At 43.8% G+C, this 23,040-nt stretch overlaps 1 protein-coding gene and 1 long non-coding RNA gene across 2 annotated transcripts; one reads left to right on the forward strand and one right to left on the reverse strand.

The window, feature by feature from the left end:
- Nucleotides 1-370: 370 nt before the first annotated feature.
- On the reverse strand, nucleotides 371-14,667 carry LOC140599756 (uncharacterized). Its single transcript, XR_012002770.1, has 3 exons — nucleotides 14,588-14,667; nucleotides 10,770-10,819; nucleotides 371-2,037 (listed from the first exon to the last, which is right to left on the reverse strand). It is a non-coding gene; the product is annotated as an uncharacterized lncRNA (long non-coding RNA).
- LSM8 (LSM8 homolog, U6 small nuclear RNA associated) lies at nucleotides 14,660-22,263 on the forward strand. The gene is made up of 4 exons (XM_072764895.1): nucleotides 14,660-14,903; nucleotides 15,371-15,411; nucleotides 18,575-18,702; nucleotides 21,506-22,263. Exons 1-4 carry the CDS (start codon nucleotides 14,873-14,875, stop codon nucleotides 21,594-21,596), a joined length of 291 nt encoding a protein of 96 aa, XP_072620996.1. The 5' UTR covers nucleotides 14,660-14,872; the 3' UTR covers nucleotides 21,597-22,263.
- Nucleotides 22,264-23,040: the final 777 nt, after the last annotated feature.

Consider the following 23,040-nt stretch of genomic DNA (forward strand, 5'->3'; position numbering starts at 1 on the left):
TATAGTTCTTTTGGACTTAACAACAAAATGTTTATTTCGCACAGCTCGGTTCATTCACTGTGCACTCTTAAGACATGGAAAAACGTTTGAAAGTAATTATTCAGGAAAACAGAGTAAGGAATTATGGGGTTTGTTGGGAAAGATACAGAGAGTGTATTTTCAGAGGTTATTTGAAAATATATAGGGGAGCTGATTAGGTGCAGGCAACGCAGAAAGAAAAGCCTCAGAAAAACTTCTCTATCCTGAGTTAGCAGCAGCCTTAGGTTATGTTCACTGTCCAGGAAGTTTGTGACCATGAGTCCCTAGGAAAAAAAATGTATGCTAAGCTGTAAGATTCTTAGGATTTCTCACTAAGGACAGCACTTGTAAATGCCTTATATGTTTAAATCTTTATTTCCAAACTTAGATTCATGGTTATATTAAAAACCTCAAGCAAATGCAAAAGGAAAAAAATAGACATTTTAATAACATTTTAGATACTACAGGTATTACATACATATAGGGAACATGACTCAGCTCAATAGAACTGAATTTATGAGCTACTCAGAGCTTTGGAGCTTTGTTGCATTGGTTTCAAACAGCTCTTAGGGAAAAGTGGGTATCTGTTGGCTGCTTCCTCAGGACTCACTTCCTCTTTTGTCCAAACGTTTTCTATCACAGGACTCACCCTATTCCAGCACAAAGCAGCTGTGTGGTCTGAGTACTGATCCCACCCCCACGTGAGTCCAGCAGAGCATCCTGCACTGACTGGTTCAGGGAGGGGCATGTGTCAGATTTTGACCAATGATATGTGACTTAATAAAGACTCCTCCTATGAAGTTTCCTTGCTCTTCTGGGAGAGATTCAGGGATCTGACCCAAACAAGGGGAGGCCCATTAATGCCACCAGGAGGGGTGCTAGCCTAACACAGTCCAGCACCTGGAGGAAGACAGCTGTAGGGATCAGAGGGGAGTTGGTATCTTGACAGCATCACGAACCCATGAATCAAGACTCCCCTGAAGGCCTCAAATCAGTAGAGTCTGGACAGTTTGGTTGCATGAATCTATAAATACCTTACCTTTTTTTTTCCCCCTTTACTGCTCCGCTTTGGTTCACACTTTCCATTATTTGCAACCAAAAGACTCTCAGCCAATGTAAGGAGCTAATTTGGAACCCTGGAGGAAAGTACTGTGCTCAGGGGTCGGAGTTCTGGTTTAGTTCAACATCACACGTGTTTGTGTGATCTTAAGTGGGCTCTTTAACCAAAAACCTTTAATCCTTGTTTGTAGATATGTATGTAGGTGTGTATCTATCTATACATCCATCCGTATCCTCCAGAAGAATGGTAAAATTCTTAAAAAAAAAAAAAAAAACCTGTCTTATTCATTCGATACTCTGTATCAAATAACTTTTTCTTCTTTTTTTGGGGGGGCAGGTCAAACTAAAGATTTTTAGGTAAGTGAATTAAGGACTAGTTAAATCCCACTGCAAAATTACATTTACAGTTTTCTGTTGTGTGTGTGTTTCTTTGGAGAGGTGTCAGGGAAAGACACATTTAAGATTAAGCTGTATCAACTGCTAGAAATCAGGTCAGGCTGAGAATTTCTCAAGTGTTTGCCATCATCTATTTGCCTAAGTTCCTTTGTGTGATGAGGGGAAGAAAAGAAGACAATCTTTTTTTTTTTTTTCACCCTTCCCCACGGTAATGTCTAAACCCTGGGAGCATGGAGGCAGGAACAGACGGAAGCTAGAAACAGCTGTTTTCACAAATATTCTCTGACTCGGTACCCATGCGGCCCTCCCTCAGAAACCAGTGACAGGCCACGCTACAGAAACGCTTACAATCTGAATATGATACAGTTTTAGCTCAGGAAAGACACTGAGAACAGACTACCGTTTCGGCAACCTTGACAATCTGAAGCTCTAGAAGTTTTGAGGGAAAAGTCCCCCTTTTCCCCAGTCTCCCAGAGGCGTTCATCTTGTCACTGAAGGCATAAGTCACGGGTGGAAAGGGTCACCTTGAAGAAAATTCTCCAGCCTCCATGATCAGTAAGAAATCTCAAAGACAAGACAAGACCCCTGGTGAATTATTGCAAAACACCCAAGACGGACTCCCAGAATGACCGGAAGACTGTGAACGGGAGATGGAAATCCTGCATGAGACACCTTAGGCATGAACTAGAGAAATCTGAGTTCTTCTTGGTATGACGCCCCGTGTCCTCAAGCTAGGAGAACTCACCGCAAACCCGGATACATGTTATTTTAAAGAGCAATCCAACGGTCAAGTTTGCCAACAGATGTTTCAGATATAAGACTTTGTTAATGATGTCACGAAAAGATGTATTCTATGTAGTGCATAATTTTCTCTACAAGTTCTTCTTCTTTATAATCTTGGTGTGACAGAAGATCGCCGTGATCGCAAGTGAATGTGCTCCGGGGCTGTAGAACTCGCTAACAAGTAGAAACGTACTTTTAAAATCTCTTTTGCCAAACTGTAATTATCTTCTGATCCTCCTAATATTTCCCCACTTCAAATAGTCCCAAAACTTAAGCGGACAAAAAACCTGAATCACCTACTAGAGTGGACACTCCGGGCTCCACTCAGGTCCCCTAAGACTGCTTTAATAGTTTTGGGGGACCGCTCTCCTGGCTTCACATGCGTTTACTTCCAGAGGCTAGACCTGCACTCTTTTCCAGAATACTGTCTACCCGTGGGTTGGCTGGGTTTTGCCCTCACTTACACTGAGCTGGGAGCCTGCTGCCCCCAACCCAGGCAGCCCCTTCCTAAGAACTGCAGAAGACATTCTTCTATATAGAAAGGTCTGCAGAGACCCCAGGACTAAGGAGGGGGTGGAATATAACAAGGCCAGTCTCACGGAAAGGTGGAGTGCACTGTCGACATCTCAGTATGATTTTTATTTATTTATTTTTACGGATTTTATTTATTTGAGAGACACACACAAAGAGCATAAACAGGGAAACGAATAGTGGGAGAGAGACAAGCAGACTCCACCGTGAGTGCAGAACCAGACGTGGGGCTCGATCTCATGACCTGAGCCAAAATCAAGAGTCAGACGCCTAACCGACTGAGCCTACCAGAATGAGTAGGAAAACCGAAGAAGCCTTTGCAAACTCAATGCCCCACACCCAGTTACTCCGGGAAAGAGGCACGGGGTGGCTCAGACCTTCATTTCCACCACCAGATCACCGCACTGAGTTTGGCGCGGGCTTCTGGATGTCCTAACTACTTCGCTGTGGTATTGAGGAGGAAGGTGAGCTCAGACTTGGCCAAATGTCTACCCGAAGAGCCCGACGTTTGGGAGATGCACAGGCTTACTGTTGGCACCTACCTGAGGCCAGACCACAGGCCGATGGGCCAGAACGGCCACTCCGATTGATTCAATGGTGCTTTCACTTGGCCTTTGAAGCAGTAAGCAAATGGAGCAAAGGCTACACAGGAGGTTAGGACACAGATCAGTCACTGTGGCCACCAGGAGGCTCATCTGGAGTCTGGGGATCTCACCCTCCCAGAGGAAGGAGTCAGCAGGTCAGAGCAGCACTGAACTGTGGGCTCACTCTCACCTTTTCTACCATTTCAGACTTTTGAAGGAACAACCTGAAGTCAAGAGTCTATTCCATAAAGTTTTCTATGTCCTAGTCAGACAATGGAGTAATTTCTGCCCTCATTTCTTGCTACGTCATTGAGCCTAACTGAAATTTCAGTGCAGCAGCCTCATTAAGGTACCATGCACAGGTCTCTCATTTTTGAGTGAATATCCCACTTCAGAGCAACTTTGGTGGCAGCAGGGGTTGTTTGCCGAGGGGGCCTGCCTAGAAGCCCCATCCTGTCCTTTGCATCATGTACAAGATGATCAGGAGAAATCAGATGACGACAAGGGCTGTGGTTAGGCTGCAGCTATCCTCAAACTCAAGTGAGATGCAGACCCAAGTATTTATGATCTCTCAGTTGGGGTTTTCCCAGATACAGATCCTGAGGCAGGAATTCAAGTGCAAGTAGTTTATTTAGGGGAAACCATTAAAGGGGGAGAGAAGTGTCACAGGAAAAGGCAGGCAGCCAATGAAAGGTGCACTATTACTGCGGCCACGGGACTGAATAACTGGAGAGACCCCAACTGAATTATCCCACCTGGATGAGGGGGTATTTGTAAACCCAGCTTGTCAGTCACTGACTGAAGACCGCTCTCTGAGGGTGCTAAGCTCCTAGCATTTCCAACCTATCCCTACACAGACAGGGTTCCAGAAAAAGCCCTCAAACCCAGAGGCCCATGTCAACAAGTGAAAATCACTGGAGCACCCTGAAATAGTTTTTTTTTTTGAGATTTTATTTCTTTATTCATGAGAGGCACAGAGAGAGAGAGAGGCAGAGACACAGGCAGAGGGAGAAGCAGGCTCCATGCGGGGACCCCGACGTGGGACTGGATCCCGGCTCTCTAGGATCATGCCCTGGGCCAAAGGCAGTGCTAAACCGCTGAGCCACCCGGGCTGCCCACCCTGAAATAGTTTTGAGAGAACCGGAAAATGGCTGTCAAGGAACCTATGTATCTAGAAATTAAGTTAGAAGGGACATGAGATTGATTGGGGCCTTATATCCACAACGTACCTAGAAAGGATGGGCAGGGAAATTCAGTTCTCACAGAATTCCTAACACCTTACACTGAAAAGAATGTCAGCTCATGGGTCTGATAATGGCTTTGCCATAAACTTACAAGTCAAATCTGCAGTGTCAAGCTTTTGATGAAAACATATTTAAAACACATACACAAAATACTATATGGTAGAAATAACATTCTTTGTAATTCATAAATCTACGATATTAAAATGTAGAGTTTTAAAGTAAGCTTGGATAAGGTAGCTTGTTACTTTTTTTTTTTTTTAAAGTTTGAAAAAACGTAGAAGATGGATGCCTGGCTGGCTAAGTCGGTGGAGTATGGGACTCTTGAACTCGGGGTCATGGGTTCAAGTCCTATTTTGGATATAGACATTACTAAAAAAAAAAAATGCATAAAAATGTATAAGAAATAAGCAAAAAAAAAAAAAAAAAGTCTGAAGATCACTGTAGCTCACTGCTAGAGCATTTCTACAGTCAGCATTCTCAGTTGTCAGTTTGAAACCAGAAATGCACGTGAGCTGATTTAACCGGGAAAGGGTTAGTTATTACAGGATATTCAGTAGCTCCGTAATTGTGAGACAGGCTGGAGAAATAGGAGTCAGAAGGTACGGAGCCCTGCAGCATGCCCAGAACACACAGCGAAGCTGAAGCTGGGTCAGTTAGGATCGTGTGGACCCCAGTGCCGACCGAGCAAGCGGAGGCCACCAGGGGCATCAGTAGTATGGCTCCTTTGTGGACTCGCTCTTGCTGTGACCACAAGACTGCATTCGCTGTAGGTCCCAATTCAAAGTCTGACAGTCAGAAGCAGAGCCTGGTGCTCTCCTCCTGAAAGACCAGGAAACAAGAGTACCTGATGTACTGAGCTCTACCTCAGACCTTCTGACGTTGAATAGCCGAAAAGCAATGATTAACATCCCTGACAAAGTGTGTTTAATTCAAATTACCACTTTTTGTTTCCAAAAAAAACTCTCCGCTGATTTCCTTTATTCTACTGCATCATGACATGTCTGTGGGTTTTAGTTTCTGATGTGTATGCTAAAAGGCAGACAATTATTTATTTTCTATTATTTTTATGCATGAAAAATCCCATTACGTGAGTCATGCTCACAGGGAGTAATGACTTGGAAAACGTTTCTGCCATTCTGGACTAAAATGCCAACAATTGGAAGGAAGGAAGGAAGGAAGGAAGGAAGGAAGGAAGGAAAGAAGGCAGGCAGGCAGACAACACACATACTTCTGAAGTCTAATCTTTTGTTTTTTGTTATTCATGGTACAAATTATTAAATTCAGAAAAATGGAAGACTCATATCCCAAAGCTGGTCAAAATGGGCATTATGGTAATACCTAAGGCTTATCAGGATGACGAATTATCTCATTTTCCTGGTGGAAGTTGTGCAAACGTTATAAAGGACAATTTGTTCATATTGATATTAAAACTTCAGAGGATCCCTGGGTGGCTCAGCAGTTTAGCACCTGCCTTCAGCCCAGGGCGTGATCCTGGAAGTCCCGGGAGAAGTCCCCAGATCGAGTCCTGGGATCAAGTCCTGCATCGGGCTCCCTGCATGGAGCCTGCTTCTCCCTCTGTGTCTGCCTCTCTCTCTCTCTCTCTCTGTGTCTCTCATGAATAAATGAATAAAATCTTAAAAAAAAAAAAAAACTTTAGAATCTCATTTGTTCACACTGGAAAACAAAGGTCTGCAAACTTTCTGCAAACAGCCAGACAGTAAATATTTTAGGGCTTTGTGGGCCATATGGCCTCTGTCACAACAACTCTGCCACTGTCCCCCAAGAGCAGCCACAGACAATATATAAATTAGTAGGTGTGGCTGTGTTCCTACAAAACTTTATCTACAAAAACATTTGGTCTGAGAGCTACAGTTTGCCAACCACTGTGAGAAAAGTTGAATATTAATAATACAGATGATGCCTAATATAGAAGAAAAACCAGAATTAATGCAGCAGAGGAACTTGTTATTAAGTTTTTTTTAAAGTGTCCTAACCAGAAATCTGAAGAGTTACAAGTGCCCACATCTGGGCCATTAACCTTAAATGACCTTTTGTTTATACCATAGTCTTTATTCCTTCACTCTCTTGGGCATTTTCCTTGGACAACAACAAAACTGCAGTGTAGTACAGCGGAGCCTGACGTCCCAGGTTCAAAAACTGGCTCTGTGATCGAGACAAAACCCAAAGACACTGGAACCATGGAACATGTTCACAGGAGAGATGGAGCCTGAGAAGACTGTGGGTGCTTGATCAAGAACACTGAACATTTCAGTAAAGGCTGAGCATGTACCACTCCTTGCCCCCCACCTTATTGTGAGGACAGGATGACGAGTCAGAAACACACACATGAAGTAAACAGTAATTTGGGCTGAAGAAATCCATGTTTTACTTAATTCTACTGTGGAGGAAATTCTGGGGGCAAGCTTAGAACTTAGGGGGACTCTGTACCAGAGAGAGAGGGCCAGGAGCAATAGTACTTAAGTTGTGTATATGTGGTCCAAAATCAAATATGCTCCAATTTCTCAGGTACAGTACAGTTGATTTTCCAAATGACTTTCTTTAGTCAACATCCAGGAAGATAATAAATTAAGACATTGACTATCTCCATTAGTTTCTACTGCTGATATAATAATTACCACAAACCTAAAGGCTTAGACAACAAAGCTATTCAGCGTTCTATAGGCCAGAAGTCTGGCATGGAGCGGACTGGACTAAAATCAAGGTGTTGGCGGAAGGTGCTCCTTTCTGGAGGCTCTGAGGACAATCCCTCTCCTTCCCACTAGGCCTCCTGGCAGATCGCAGTCCCTAGCCTCAGTGGGACCAGGTCCCTGCTTTCCTGCTGGCTTAACTAAGGGCTGTTCCCAGCTAAAGACGACCTCATTCTTTGGATCATGGGCCCCTTTCTCCAACTTCATAACCATGAACAGTGGAACCAGTCCTTCTCACATAGATCTTTCAGACCCACCCCTTCGCCTCGTTCTTTCACTTTTAAGGACTCAAGTGAATAGAGTGGACCAACCTGGATAATCCAGGCGATTCACCCCATCTCAAGGTCCTTAACCTTAATCACATCTGAAGAGACATTTGTCATACAAAGTAACATTCTCATAGGTTCCAGAAATTAGGATGTGGACATCTTTGAGGCGGGATGGGGATGATTTTTTCTAACACAATACCATCTTTGCTTCTTCTAGTCTTCCCAGTGGTACTGATACCTCAAAAATGTCAGTCTGCCTGAGTGTATTCTTGGATATCAGTTCCTTCTGATCTTTAACAGAAGTCCATGTAAAAGGATGCCCGGGTGGCTTAGTGGTTGAGCTTCTGCCTTAGATTCAAGGCATGATCCCGGGGTCCTCGGATCAAGTCCCGCTTTGGGCTTCCTGCAGGGAGCCTGTTTCTCCCTCTACCTATGTCTCTGCTTCTCTCTGTGTCTCTCATGAATAAACAAAATCTTTTTTAAAAAATTAAAGGTCTACATAAAAAGACGTATTTATGGACATGTGCTCATCTATACATAGACTCAAATCTTGTCTTGTAAGTAAAACAATTGATTACTATTGTCAAAATTACTGATCTAGAATCCATAAGGCTCTGCTATGTGACCTGACCTGGTAAGAGACTCACTGAGCTTCGGTGGGATTCAGTTTCCTTACCCACAAGATGAGAAATGTGGACTTGGAAACTCCGAAACTTCTTTCCATCTCAAAAATCTAGCTCCATGGTCTGAAAAATCTAGCTCATGGTCTGAGTCTAGAGGTGGGAGAGTAGTTATATTTTAGGTATAAAAACAAAAGAACAACAAACCTTTAAGAACTATTCAGAAATAATAAGAAAGCTCTGATTTTATTTTTTCCTACCCAAAACATATTTTAATATAATTGCAGCACTTGCTTTCCTTTAGTGGCTGAAGGTTACTCATGGTTAGCTTTTGTCAATATAACTCATGTATTTCACTCTACCACTCCATTTATCTTTCTGTACGTTCTCACATTATTCATCCTTCATAGCCTAACTTCAGTATTTTCCCCCAAGGATACCAATACATTTTCTCTCTTCTTTTTTAAGATTTAATTTTTCAGTAATCTTTATATCCAACGTGGGACTCAAACTCACAACTCTGAGATCAAGCGTCACATGCTCTACAGAGTCAGGTAGGCACTTCTAAATTGAACCCTCTTAATATAATGTCACAAGTCTAAATCAATCTATTTCTTCAGTGTGGACTATACTATTCAGCAATGAGTTTAGGCTAAAGTCCAGAGATCTAGTCAAAGTAAATTTTTTAATAGGAGAAGTATCTTTATTTTTTAAATTTAAATTCAATTTGCCAACACACAGTACAACATCCAGTGCTCAAACTATCATGTGCCCGTTACTCAGTCACCCCATCCCCCCACCTCCCTCCCCTTTCGCAATCCTTTGTTTCCCAGAGTTAGGAGTCTCTCATGGTTTGTCTCTTATTTTCCCCCCACTCTCCCTTATGGTCCTTTTCAGTATTTCTTATATTCCACATGAGTAAAACCATGTAACTGTCTATCTCTGACTAATTTCACCCAGCATAATACCTTCCAGTTCCATTCACGTCGATATAAACGGTAGCTACTCATCTTTTCTGATAGCTGAGTAATATCCCATTGTGTGTTTGTGTGTGTATATATATTTTTTTCTTTAGAAGTAATTTGTCTTCAGTATTATTTTCCCACTTTGTTGTGCCAAAATCACTGTGAAAAGGACAATTTTACCTGTGTAATAATCCAAGCCACTAGACACTAAGCTTTAAATGCCAGCAAAAATAACAAAATACAAGTACATGCACTCAGCTTAAAATGATGTTTCTTAATTTGCTTTGTAATAGTGAAACACATTCATGATAATTTTTATTTAAAAGAGATCAAAAGGCTCAGGCCTGAGTGCTCCATCTGGATTAGACGTCCTCTTTACTTGTTATTTGAATAAAGCCACCCCATTCCGTACGAAATCAAGCATCCTCTTAGGGCAGATGCAGAGGCTGAAGACCTGCCTGCCAAAAAACAAAACCAAAACCAAAACCAAAAAACCAACCTGGTGCCTAGGATGACCACAGGAGGAGAGAAGTAGACAGGGGCAGATTAACCGTATAGAAGGCCTAGATTCTCTGTGGAACAGTGACAGCCTGTTGCCCTACAGCACTGTTCTGTAGAATACAAATCAGCTCAGGTGATAATTAATAGGAGAGTGATGTTAGAATAACATGGAAGGCGAGCTGGTTTATACTTAATTTTTCTAGTACTTCCGGTCTTGTGCTACCAAGAAACAACAGTTGAATGTAAAGCAAGCAGCTGAGCACATGACTGCACCAGGCCTGGGGGAAGACAGTCCCCAGATGACATCTCCCGTCGCGTGGCAGGCACCCCATTCTTCCTTTGGCCCAGCTCAGCCCGGTGCTCCACTTTGATAGGGCGTAGTGCGCAGGTCTCTTAAATCTTTGTGCAAAAGCCGTAGCAGACAATCAAGCAGAGAACCATCTCCGGCATCTCTACATTCGGTGCAAGGTCTGCAACAGCTTCTCTCCTCCTGCAATGGCTGATGAAATGTCCTGCTCTTGCTTCCGTCACTCGGCAGTATCAACTTTCCCGTGAACTCATTTTTCAGGCTACCTTCGACTCGTATTAAAGGGTGAATAAGTAAGGATAACTTTTCTGTTTTTTTGGGGATTGTCCCTGTTAAGGATGCCGTTCAGTGGTTCCCACACCGTGCTTCCCTTTAGTCCCCTGGGGAGCTTCTGAGATGCCCAGCCTCTCTCCTGATACCATTTAATTCAGAACGTCTGGGGGTGGGGACCAGAGCATCAGTTTTCTAAGATCTCCAGGAGATTTCAAAGAGAGCAAAGTCAGAGAACTACTCTAGGTCAGTTCAGACTTTGAGTGGTCCCTTCCAGATCTATTTTTTCCCTTCAGCTGTTATTTTAACTGAGCTATTTTTTTTTAATGTAGTATTTACAGGAATGTACACAGCACCTGTAGCTAAAATGTTTGTATCACTGTGAGGGTTTCCAAAATAAAAATAATGTAAAAGATGAATGGAAGTATATATATTTTATGTGTACTGTAATCCAAGTATTTTATAAGATACTTATAAAAGTATTTTATTGATAATTTATAATAATATGCATTACCTTTATAAAGTGAACCAGTGGACCTCCTGAGATAGACTGGCTTTTCAGACCTTTAAGATAAAATGAATGTCATTTTTTTTTTAAAGATTTATCTACTTATTCACAGAAGATACAGAGAGGCAGAGGCACAGGCAGAGGTAGAAGCAGGCACCATGTGGGGAGCCCGATGCAGGGCTCGATCCCAGGACCCCGAGATCATTACTTGAGCTGAAGGCAGACGCTCAACCACGGAGCCCCCCGGGGTTCCTCAAGTCCTTATGCTTATGCTACTCCTAAAACCATCCAAGATTCTAACACATATGCCTCTTGCCCTTCCTTTAGCACTTAAAATGTGTAAACATCCAATTTGACCAATTAGGAAAAAAGCTGTGAACAGAGTATTGTAGGGGAATAAGCTCTGGGACTGGGAGAAAGGTTATTACCTGGGCTGTATGTCCTTCGGTAATCCTAACATTTATTAAGTGCTTATTATATGCCAAACTTTAAGCAAAATTACTTTTAGTCCCTCAACAATTTGATGAGGTAAGTATCAATATCTTCATTTTACAGTTGGGGAAACTGAGGCAAGAGGGTTAAGTAATCCCCTCAGAATCACACAGAATCCAAATCTAGACAGGCTTGCTAGTTCCGGAGTTAGTGTTCTTATTCATGACTCTATCCTGCTTTTTTTTTTTTTTTTTTAAAGATTTTATTTATTTATTCATGAGAGAGACAGAGAGAGGCAGAGACACAAGCAGAGGGAGAAGCAGGCTCCCTACGAGGAGCCCAACATGGGACTCGATCTCAGGTCTCCAGGATCATAAGTGCTAAAGGAAGGGCAAGAGGCATATGTGTTAGAATCTTGGATGGTTTTAGGAGTAGCATAAGCATAAGGACTTGAGGAACCCCGGGGGGCTCAAGGCGGGGCTGAAGGCGGTGCTAAACCACTGAGCCACCCGGGCTGCCCTCTATCCTGCTTTTCAATTACCACGTCAGTTGTATTTGATTCTTTTTTCCATCCCTTAACAAATGGGAGTTTAAAATGACTACCTTAATACCTTAAAAGACAAAAATCGAAATATGAAAAACATTTTGGAATTTATACTGTTAAATGAGCTAATATTCCCACATCTATTATCTTTCCCTATAATTTGACCTATTGTTTTTCCATTAATAACGGTTTCACATTTATAATTAAAGTTCTGTACTTATTCAGGAATTTCCTTGGAAGGAGAGACCATGATTTATGTCCTTTTCTGAATTGGAAAACCCTAGAAAGAGCTATTCAGTACATATTGCTAACTGGATGACACAACTGGTTGACACTTTCGGAACTCGTAGGAATGGAAATCAATAAAAAAATAAAAATGAAAGTCCGTATTAGGGCTAAAAGTAGTATTTTCCATGGGCCATTCATAGGAAAGCACAAATTCAGTCTCCCCAGACCCTAGTAGGAGTCTGATTCTTCAGCTTAACCAAAGAACACAGGATACAAAGGGATGAAGTAGGTCCTGCTTCTCAGGTAAGATCCTCCTAAGCAGTACATCCAGAGGCCATCTTATGCACACTGATTTCTACTGAGAGGAATTCCCAGAATGTTAAAGGTCTAGGGATTCTCCTTTCTAGCTTTTCTGTCCTGTTCTTGATAAATCTTGACTGTCTTTCTAGATACAGGCAACTGGATGACTAATGAGGGGGAGGCTTGCACTCGGGCTGGGAGACAGATACCCTATGAGGCTAGTCTTTAATGAACTCAATATGAAAGCAAAACTTACTTTTCTCCTTAGGGTTTAGATTCAGAACTAATGGGATCAAAGAAGTATCTATTCTAGCATCCGCTGGGTGACTCTTTCACAGTAATAGAGGATCATGTAAATGAGTAGCACTTTGAGAGGTTTGGACTGAAACTAAAGGCCTCACTGTGCCCCCTAGTTTTTTAGTTGTCAGATGCTTACGTCCTCTCCCTCTGTTATAATTTAATTTTCCTATGTGAGGTGTTGAACTCTCCATCTCCACGCACCCCGAAGGTTATCTGTGTGGGACTCATTTTTTTGTCTAACTGGACTTTTATCTAGAGGCTTTCTCTCAGCATCTGTGATCCTCCGGGACTGCAGGAAACATAGCAGCTTTAAGACTTGCGTAAAAAAAAATTTCAAACCAGAGATTTTGTGATGCTCCATAAACACTACACATCTGCTATTTATCTGGCAGGTTAGTTTAATGGAAACTACACATGGTCATACACTTGGGATGTATTCCTGATAAAATTAGTTCCTTAAGTTTACATATATAACATCAACAGACCCTTTGAAACATAAAGCAGTCTAAGGGATGAAAAACTACACGGACTATTATTCATCTTAAAAACATTGCACAGGGGATCCCCGAGTGGCTCAGGGGTTTAGTGCCGCCTGCAGCCCAGGGTGTGACCCGCAGTCCCGGGATTGAGCCCCACGTCCGGCTCCTGGGATGGAGCCTGCTTCTCCCTCTGCCTGTGTCTCTTCCTCGCTCTCTCTCTCATGAATAAATGAATAAAGTCTTTAAAAAAAAAATAAAAACATTGCACATTATTTAAGACTCCTTACTGGGATGCCCGGGGGGCTCAGCAGATGTCTGCCTGCCTCTGGCTCAGGTCTTAACCGAGGTCCCGGGATCGAGTCCCGCATCAGGCTCCCTGCATGGAGCCTGCTTCTCCCTCTGCCTGTGTCTCTGCCTCTCTGTCTCTCGTGAATAAATAAATAAAATCTTAAAAAAACAAAAAAAACCTCCTTACTAACGATACCTCATTTATCACTAAGGAGTACTTTGCTTTTCTTTTATCCCAATGTCTAACGTCTGCAAATCATACGATATCTACTTTTCCCCCTTTATGGAAGATACCTTCACTTCTGCCCCCTAAGAACAACGGGACTCTCCCCACCTTGTTCCCGACTCTGTGGTTCCCAAGGGACAGAGTAGCTTTCAGTATACAAGGCACCAACCCTTTGGGAGCGAGCTGCAGGTAACTTCGTGGGTGTGCTCTAATGACAACAGGGGTGTGGCTTTTCAGAACAACAGCCGGGCGGCTGTTTAGAAACAGGGGATCCCCGAGGAGCTCAGCGGTTTAGCACCTGCCTTCGGCCCGGGGCGCGACCCCGGGGTCCCGGGTTCGAGTCCCACGTCGGGCTCCCTGCATGGAGCCTGCTTCTCCCTCTCTCTGTGTCTCTATCATGAATAAATAACTAAAATCTTAAAAAAAAAAAAAAAAAGAAGAAACGGCCGACACTGCAGGCTACTTCAAACTCACCGTTCTCCACCTAAGAGATCAGAAGCTTAACTAATAACCATAAAAAGGATCCTGTAAACCCCAAGGCTCCCGCCGCTATTTTGCACGGGGACCCTTTTCGAAGTCACCCGAGGGCGGGCCAAGTGGGACGGGCGAGGACTCCCCGGGGCACGCGGGCGTACCCAGGTGGGCCAAGGCTACCTCCTGCAAGGACGCCCACGTCCCCCGAGCAGCCGCGCATGCGTGCTGGGGCCCCGGGCGCTGGAGGCGGCCCTGCGGCCTCTCCCGAGAGCAGCCGCGCATGCGTGCTGGAGCCCCGAGCGCTGGAGGCGGCCCCGCGGCCTCTCCCGGGAGCAGCCGCGCATGCGCCCTCGCCACCGCTTCACTTCCGCAGCATCACCTCCCGGCCCGTGGGGGCGACCCCCAAGGGTCGTTCCGCCTCCCCGCACCCGCGCTTCACAGCAACACGCATCTCTCCCCCTCCTAGGCGTGAGAACAGCCGGCTTCGCGTCCTCCGCCAGGACTTCTCCCTCGTTGCTGCCCTAGGACCCTCGCTCTCCCGACTCCTCCCTACCCCGCCTTCGGGAAGCCGCTTCCTTCCTTCCTTCCTTCCTTCCTTCCTTCCGCCCGCCGCTCGCTTTGGTCGCCGGCCGGAAACGCGGCGGAGGCCCGCTGCGCACGCGCACTAAGCCCCCCTCCCCCCGCGTGGTCGGCCGCGCTCCTTCCGGTTCCGGCGCGCAGGCCCCGGCGCGGTCAGTCTCGCGATAGCTGGTGGGCGGGAGGCGCGGCCGGGGCCTGGCGGGCCTTTCCCGCTGCGGCGGTCGCCCGGGTGGCTGTGCGGCGCGGCGGCCGGAGCATCATGACGTCCGCCCTGGAGAACTACATCAACCGTATCCTCGGGGCCCGGCTGCCGCGGGCGGGGGCGGGGGCGGGGGCGGGGGCGGGGCGCTCGGGCCTGGGACCTGCCGCGCGGCGCCTTCTCATAGTTACCTGAACCCCACCCCCCGCCCCCGCCAACAGCCGTGATGCGCGCGGGCCCCGGGGCCGCGGGAGCCTGCGCTCGGCGGGGGGCGGGGGGGGGGCTGCGGCGCGAGCACGCCCGATGCGCCCGGATGCGCCCGGGGGGGGGCCCGTGCGGCGCTGCCCGCGGTTTGGGTTTTGCTTCCGGAGGCGGCGGGGCGGCCGCGGGCGGCGGGCGGCGGTCCCCGGGGCGAGGGCGAGGGCGAGGGCGGGGCCGGCCCCGTCTTCCCGCCGCCCCCGGGTCTGGGCCCCGCAGCCCCCCGCAGCCCCCCGGCCGGCGGCTGCCCGGTGTTGGTCTCCGTGCTCCGAGCGCGCTTTCCTTGACTCGGCTTCCCAGGAACCGTGGCAGTGATCACTTCCGATGGGAGGATGATCGTGGTAAGTCCCGAGGCGCTCTGTGTCCCCGCACGCTCTCGGGTCGTACGTCCGCAGGGCGGGCTTCTGACCGCGGGCTCTCCGCCGCGGCTCTGTTCCCATCCAGCCCGCAGACCGGTGCCCGCCCGCCGACCCGCGCTTTCCACCCAGAAACGTGGGCTGCGAGGCACCTGCTGCACCTGCGCGGCTTCCAGGAGCCAATCGGTGCAGCTGCGCGGCCCCCAGGAGCCAATCAATGCACCTGTGAGGCCTCCAGGAGCCCAATGCACCTGCGTGGCCGCCAGGAGCCAAGGCATCTGCGCGGCCTCCAGGACCCTGCTGCACCTGCACGGCCTCCAGGAGCCTGCTGCACCTGCACGGCCTCCAGGAGCCGAGGCATCTGTGCGGCCTCCAGGAGCCCAATGCACCTGCACGGCCTTCAGGAGCCGAGGCATCTGCACGGCCTCCAGGAGCCCAATGCACCTGCACGGCCTTCAGGAGCCGAGGCATCTCTGCGGCCTCCAGGAGCCCAATGCACCTGCACGGCCTCCAGGAGCCGAGGCACCTGCGCGGCCTCCGGGAGCCGGGATGAATTGGAGATCCTACCCTCACCGCTGTTGCGGCATCTGCCCGTGTTTCATGTTCCTCTTCCCCTCCCATTGTCTTGTTTCCTTCCCCATCCAGGCTGACATTCACTACAGGAATCATAGGGATTTTTTTTTTTTTTTTTTTTTTTTTTTTTTTTTGAGATTTTGAGTCTGCCTCTTAGAAACTTCCTTATGATTTCGATACGACGTGTATACAGTAAAGGACGGTTAAGGCTTGTATGGTGTTAATGCACTTTCAGTATCTGCCGGTTGTATGACCTGTTTTCTGCAGGACAAATTATGATCCGCTTTTTTAAAAGATTTTATTTATTTACTCATGATAGTCACAGAGAGAGAGAGAGGAGCCCGACGTGGGACTCAATCCCGGCACCCCGGGGTCCTGCCCTGGGCTGAAGGCGGCGCTAAACCGCTGAGCCACCCGGGCTGCCCTCAAAAAAGTTAAAGCTGTTAAATTTTCTCTGTTTTCTAACTGCATCTAATTCATATGTTTTAATCTCTTTCCTTTTCTGCAGGTTCTTTTTTTAATCCTTGTGATTTTTATCAGTGGGTCCATGACTATTATTAAAGTGTTAGCCTTCACCATTTATTAAATAAGTCATGGGGCAGCCCGGGTGGCTCAGCGGTTTAGTGCCCCCTTTGGCCCAGAGCCTGATCCTGGAGATCCCGGATCGAGTCCCACGTCGGGCTCCCTGCATGGAGCCTGCTTCTCCCTCTGCCTGTGTCTCTGCCTCTCTCTCTCTCTCTGTGTGTGTTTCTCATGAATAAATAAATAAAATCTTTTAAAAAAATAAATATAAGTCATGTACCAGGCACTTTACAGGTATTAATATCTATGATACAACTCTGTAAAGAATTATCCTTGAATTCGAGGTTAGGAACCAGGTTCAGAAAAAGTCCCTTTCCTAGAGCCACCTGGATAATAACTGGCAGGACCAAACTGGGATTTAAATCCAGCTTGACTCCAAGGCTGAGGCTAGTTGCCTTGCTCCCTTCTTAATCAAGAGAACGGTCTTTTCCTTTAAGGCACCTTAGTGGGTTTTGTCAAATAAGGACAGTTTGAAACTTTTTTTTTAGCTCATCTTAACGCTTCAAGGCATCTATTATACTAATAAATATTTGCAAATAGAAATAGTTTTTTACTTGGTGGAAATCTCAAATTTTCCTATTTTTAACAGAATAGATTATAACTTTGAGAATTACTTTAATTTTATAGAAAGAAAAATATTTTAAAAGAGCATTTTGAGTACCAAAGTTCAGTAGTCCTGTATGTTATTGACACATGGCTTACAAGTAAAATGACATTAAGAGGCTGCGACCAGGTGTGTTAACTACATTGACTTATCGTATTGACTTTACATATTTTGATTTTCAAAACATGAAACGTTTAATAAGTGAGCTTGAGAGAATTAACCAACCAAAACTAACACGGTTGATATTTCTTTAGAAACTTGAAGAGAATCTGAGCTACTGTGTTGTGCTAGACCCGTACCTTCCTTTATTCAGAACAAAGATCTCCCATAAAATTTCCTCTGAATATTTCCTTCAAGTTCTGGTTCTAATAATTACAATCCTATTTGTATCTACCTTACTGGATTTGGGGAAAATTAAGTAAGTAAATACATGGTTTCTGTGTTGAGAGTAGGCTGCGGGGAGTCCTGAGTAGAACCAGGAATATTGGCTAGAAGGCTACTGCAAAAATGCCAGCGAGGGATGATGTTGGGTTGGACTTGATTCTGGGTAGTAGGACCAAGGGAGAAATGGTCATGTTGCGAGGCTCATAGAGCGCTGGCCGCTAGTAAGTCCTCATTAGGTGTGAGCTGTTACTACCAGTTGAAGTCTGAAAGTTTGCATATACTTAACGGGACTGATGTGAATTTCTGAAGAACGATGAAATAACGTTTGTTTGTTCATAGGAGTAAAATGTGGTTCAGTGGTCTGGCCCTGAAGCTAGCCTTTTCTGGCTTTGCTACTTTATACTCCTGAAATCTTGAGAGATTATGTAACCTCTGTGGGCCTTAATTTTTCTCCTCTGAAGTGAGAGTAACTAGTATGTGCCTCAAAGGATGAAAATTTGAGATAATGTGTGCGGTGCATTTAATAGCACGGGGCCTAGTGCTAGTGTGCAGCGTGAAGGGATACTGTTACGTTGCTATGGCTGGTATGTAGGCCTCCCACCTTCACATATTTACATGGTTTTCCTTAAATCTCATCTGTTTTAGTCTTTGTCTGAAATTAGCTCCTGGACTATGTGGACTTTTATGCTCCTTCCTTACACTGGGACATAGGTGTCCTTTGTAACTGAACAGTTCTATCCACTGGTCAGATGTGTGGTGGGCTTTTATTCCCCATCTTAAAAAACCAAGAGGTAAGTTTTGTGTCCCTGGATACTGTTGGTTATAAAGAGGTATTCTATTTTACGGTGGATTTATATTTAAAAGCAGTACTTCTAAAATAATAAATTAATTAAAAATACAAATACTCTGTTGGTACAGCTGGCCACTACAAAATTTTTATGTCCTTGAATTTACACACTGAGGTAAACCAGAATGTTTGTCTTTTTCTCCTGAATGTTTTTACAGGGAACACTGAAAGGGTTTGACCAGACCATTAATTTGATTTTGGATGAAAGCCATGAACGAGTGTTCAGCTCTTCACAGGGAGTAGAACAAGTGGTGCTAGGGTTATACATCGTAAGAGGTGACAATGTGTAAGTAAAATATGTCTTTTTTTTTTTTTTTTTAAGGCAGGTTAAATATATTAGAGGTGTATACTGTTTGCTATATGGAAAAGAGGTTTTTATCTACTTAGAGGCTTCTTAAAATGTTCTTCCAAAATACCCCGTGATTTTAGAGGAACGTAAAGACACTTCTAGGGTCCAAGGCTAGGGTTTGAGGATGCCTTCAAAATCTCTTGTGTGAACAATTCTAAATAATTCATGTTCAGTGCATTGAATTTATAAATATTTATCCATTATTAAGTTCTTTGTGTAATTGGAACACTTAAGATGCCCCATGTTTATGGTGTAGCCTCAGTGAACATGACATACCAATTATGGCAGTTTGAGAAGATACCCTTTAGTGGTAGCAATTTAAGAGAAGTCTGCAACAGCAGAGAGTACTACTGTCCATTAGAACTCGTGGTGATGATGGAAATGTCTATCTGCGTTGTCCACTCTGGTAAGGTACTAGCCACATGTGGCTATTGAGTACTAAGCTGGTATGACTAAGAAATTAAATTTTATTTAATTTAATTACCTTTAATAGTCTCATGTGGCTAGTGTAGTTGGACTAGAAGCTTGTTGAATCGATTTTCTAGGGAGCATAGAATTAAAACATGGCTGGAAGGAAGCAAAAGATATATTACACATCTCGTATTATTATTTAAGATTTTATTTATTTATTCACAAGAGACACAGAGACAGAGGCAGAGACACAGGCAGAGGGAGAGGCAGGCTCCATGCAGGGAGCCCGATGTGGGACTCCATCCCGGGTCTCCAGGATCACACCCTGGGCCGAAGGCGGCGCTAAACCGCTGAGCCACCAGGGCTGCCCATCTCGTATTATTTTGGAAGACAAATAGGATATAGAAAATGAGAGAATATTTTATTCATTTAAGTTATTTATCTTTTGTTTGAGAATTCTTTTTTTAAAGATTTTATTATCTACCCATGAGACACACACACACACACACACACACACACAGAGAGAGAGAGAGAGAGAGAGAGAGGCAAAGACACAGGCAGAGGGAGAAGCAGGCTCCATGCTGGGAGCCTGACATGGGACTTGATCCCGGGACTCCAGGATCAGACCCTGGGCTGAAGGCGGCGCTAAACCGCTGAGCCACCCAGGCTGCCCTTAAATTATTTATCTTAAAATCACCTTTAGATGGATAAATTATTTGATGATTAATCAAAAAATCGGGGGTTTATAAAAGAGGTGAATTTTAGGTGTTAAAAAGTGAGCTGTAAAAAAAAAAACACACACACAAGAAAGGCAAAGCATTTAATGGGGACCAGGTCCCCTGACCAGAATAATAATGATTATATTAGGGCTCTGCCTAATAATTGATTTTTTAAAAATATTTATTTAAGAGAGCTTGAGAGCACACAGAGAGGGAGAAGCAGACTCCCCGCTGAGCAGGGAGCGGATGCGGGGCTCCATCCCAGGCGTCTGGGATCATGACCTGGCCGAAGGCAGGTGCTTAACTGAGTCACACAGGCACCCACACACACCCCACACACTAATTGATTTTAAGAAGCCTTCTCCTACTTTGATTAAAAAAAAAAAAAAGAAGAAGAAACCTTTCTGTTTTGAACTTCAATTTAAAAAATTGTAAACTTTGTTATGAATTCAGTGGTGTGCTGGAGCCAGCTTGACTGGCTCAAGGAAGCTGATTGTTATATTTTCAGGAATTTTGCAAGCCAATTGATTGATGCTTGTAGGTGTAGCTTGAAATTGACCATAGTGGGAGTATTTGCACTACAGATAGGAGTAAACACTGCAGAGCTGCCTCCCCGTTTTCCTTTGGAGAGCTAGTTTTAAAACGTGTACCAGACCTTACTGTCTTCCATAAGGATTTTAAATGATACTAAATTTTTTAAGGTGGAATTGAGATCTTTGATGGGTGTTTTATATTAAGAAAAGATCATATATTTTCCCAGAGCTTAGTACTTCTATTAGAGAGCTGAAGGCTTTATATAGTGTAAAGCAAAATTGGGCAAATTCTCTATCACAAGTTTTCATCTATAGAGCCAAACTAATTTAAACAACCACTTTCTTATGGAATAATGTTTCATGATGGTCTGGATATGACCATGACTATCCAGCTGGAGAGCCATGGCTTGGTACCTAGCATAGTCTTCATGAGGTTAATGTTACGGTAGTGTTGAATCAAGGAAAGATTTGCTGGCTTTAAACCTAGCCAGTCACATCGAAAAACCATCTGTTAGGGCACCTGAGGACTCATTGCTATTATTTTCTTGTACTTTTTGGTGTTGGATTTAAATTGAATGAACTGAGAAATCCTAGAAGGGAAACTAATGGATGTTATATATAAATACTGATGGATTTGGTTCATGGAAGTGACTAAGTTACTCAAATAGTGGACACTTCATGTTCGTATCTAATACTGCTTTTGTTTGTGTGGTTTTTTGTTTTTGTTTTTGTTTTTTTTTGCTTTTGTGATCAACCCCAACACAGTAGTAACACAGTTCCTGGATTGAGATGAAATTACAGGATTGGAAGCTGTGGGGTTATCTATCTGATATGTGTCTTTTTCCTTTAGAGACTCCTGATAGAATCACACTGTATGCAATCTGTTCTTTACATCGGCTCTTACAGTGTTGCCTTCGAATTACTTCTTGAAGTAATTTGTGACTTAAATCACATTCACTGCTTTATAAAAGTGATGATATTTGCTTTCGCCTTAAGTAGTTTTTACTGTGTTCTTTCAGTTTTATTTAGAAATGCATTTTTTTAACTGATGTTTTTTTTCTCCTTAAATAACTACAGTGCAGTCATTGGAGAAATTGATGAAGAGACAGATTCTGCGCTTGATTTGGGGAATATTCGAGCAGAACCTCTAAACTCAGTAGCACACTGAGGAAGAATTAGATACATTGGACATCTGTAAATCTTTGTATAGAAACTGATTATTCTGAGGATGATGTATGGAATTTTTATGAATGTAATTTTGGACTTTTGACTTCATATTGATTCATTGTAATATGATATGTAAATTAAAATATTTCTACATTTCCTTGAAAAACATTTTTTTCCCCTAAATCCTGTTTGGTAGCTTGGTTTTATTTTTCTCTTAAATAGTATGAAAATCTCTACTCTTTACTTTGAAAACTTTTAGAAAAAATATTTCATATTTTAATATTTATGGAAAACTAGTTAAAAAGAGAAATTTGTGTGCTATGTAAGTCAAGCATTCAAATACTGTCAATAGTGCAGAATACATGTGTTTTCAGATTTTTAAGAAATAGTCTTAAGGAAGGTAAGTCTTGTAATTTGAACCATCCCCATTAGTCACACTGCCCTGGTGGTTGGTTGCTGTCTAGCACCTTAGGAATATAAGTACAAATGTGTTTGGTTGAGAAAAGGAAAAATGCTAACAAACTTGAATATTATCTGAAAAAATGGATTCCATGTAGTCTTAAAAGCCATCTTAGCTTTTAATCTCAAAAATTGGGGAATTTCTAGTATTAAAGGAGTTTTTTGTTGTTGTTTATAAATATGAGTAAATAAACCTTGTTTTTATTGAGGCAGTGCCTGCTGTTATTGTCAGCAACTTCACATGACCCCTTAGTTCCATAAACCTGTTACCAAAGAAATAAACATGGTTTCCTAGAGCAGTAATCAAGAAGAATAGGTTCATTACTTGAGTGAATCAATTAAGTGGCTAATGTCCCTCATCTACAAGTAGGCTGTTTTCTAAAACTCCTTGTACAGTTGTTTGGACTTTTTAAAGAATCCATAGAAACCATGGTAAAAATAATGTTGAGATATCCAGACTAGTCCTCAGAAATTCTCATCAACTCACTGGGGGCCAAAGTGTGTAACTTTGTGGTGAGTAGAAAATAGAAGGATATTTTGCAATCTTGTAATTCAAGCAAAATTTAAATAGTTTTTTCTTTTTTTCTTTATGAAAGTGTTTGGCAATAGGGGTTGGCAGGCTTTTTTGTAAAAAATGCAGATAGTATATATTTTAAGCTTTGAGGGCCATATGGTCTCTGTCACAGCTACTCAACTCTGTTGTTCTGCTATGAAAACAAGCATAGATAATACATAAATGAATGGTTGTGGCGGTGTTCCAATAAACGTCATTTATAGTAACAGGTGGCAGGCTGGATTTGGCCTGTAGGCCATAGTTGGCTGACCTTTGGCCTAAAAGTAATACAAGCTCAGTAAGAAAAGATGAGGGCTAATTTGTATGGAATTTGAAAAAGGCTTCTGGAGTAGACCCTTTCAGAGTTTAGAGGTAGATTTCATTCATATTTTTAAATATTTAAAACTCTATTAGATATGATAGTTTTTTTGGT

Source organism: Vulpes vulpes, chromosome 7 (genome assembly GCF_048418805.1).
Source record: "Vulpes vulpes isolate BD-2025 chromosome 7, VulVul3, whole genome shotgun sequence".
NCBI classification, from domain to species: Eukaryota; Metazoa; Chordata; class Mammalia; order Carnivora; family Canidae; genus Vulpes; species Vulpes vulpes.

What these genes read in the sequence shown, in the direction of transcription:
- LSM8 (XM_072764895.1), top strand. Translation starts at nt 14,873, where the DNA reads ATGACGTCCGCCCTGGAGAACTACATCAACC. An exon ending in CCTGGAGAACTACATCAACC is followed by an intron (nt 14,904 to 15,370) that starts GTATCCTCGGGG and finishes TCGGCTTCCCAG; the next exon opens with GAACCGTGGCAGTGATCACT. An exon ending in CCGATGGGAGGATGATCGTG is followed by an intron (nt 15,412 to 18,574) that starts GTAAGTCCCGAG and finishes ATGTTTTTACAG; the next exon opens with GGAACACTGAAAGGGTTTGA.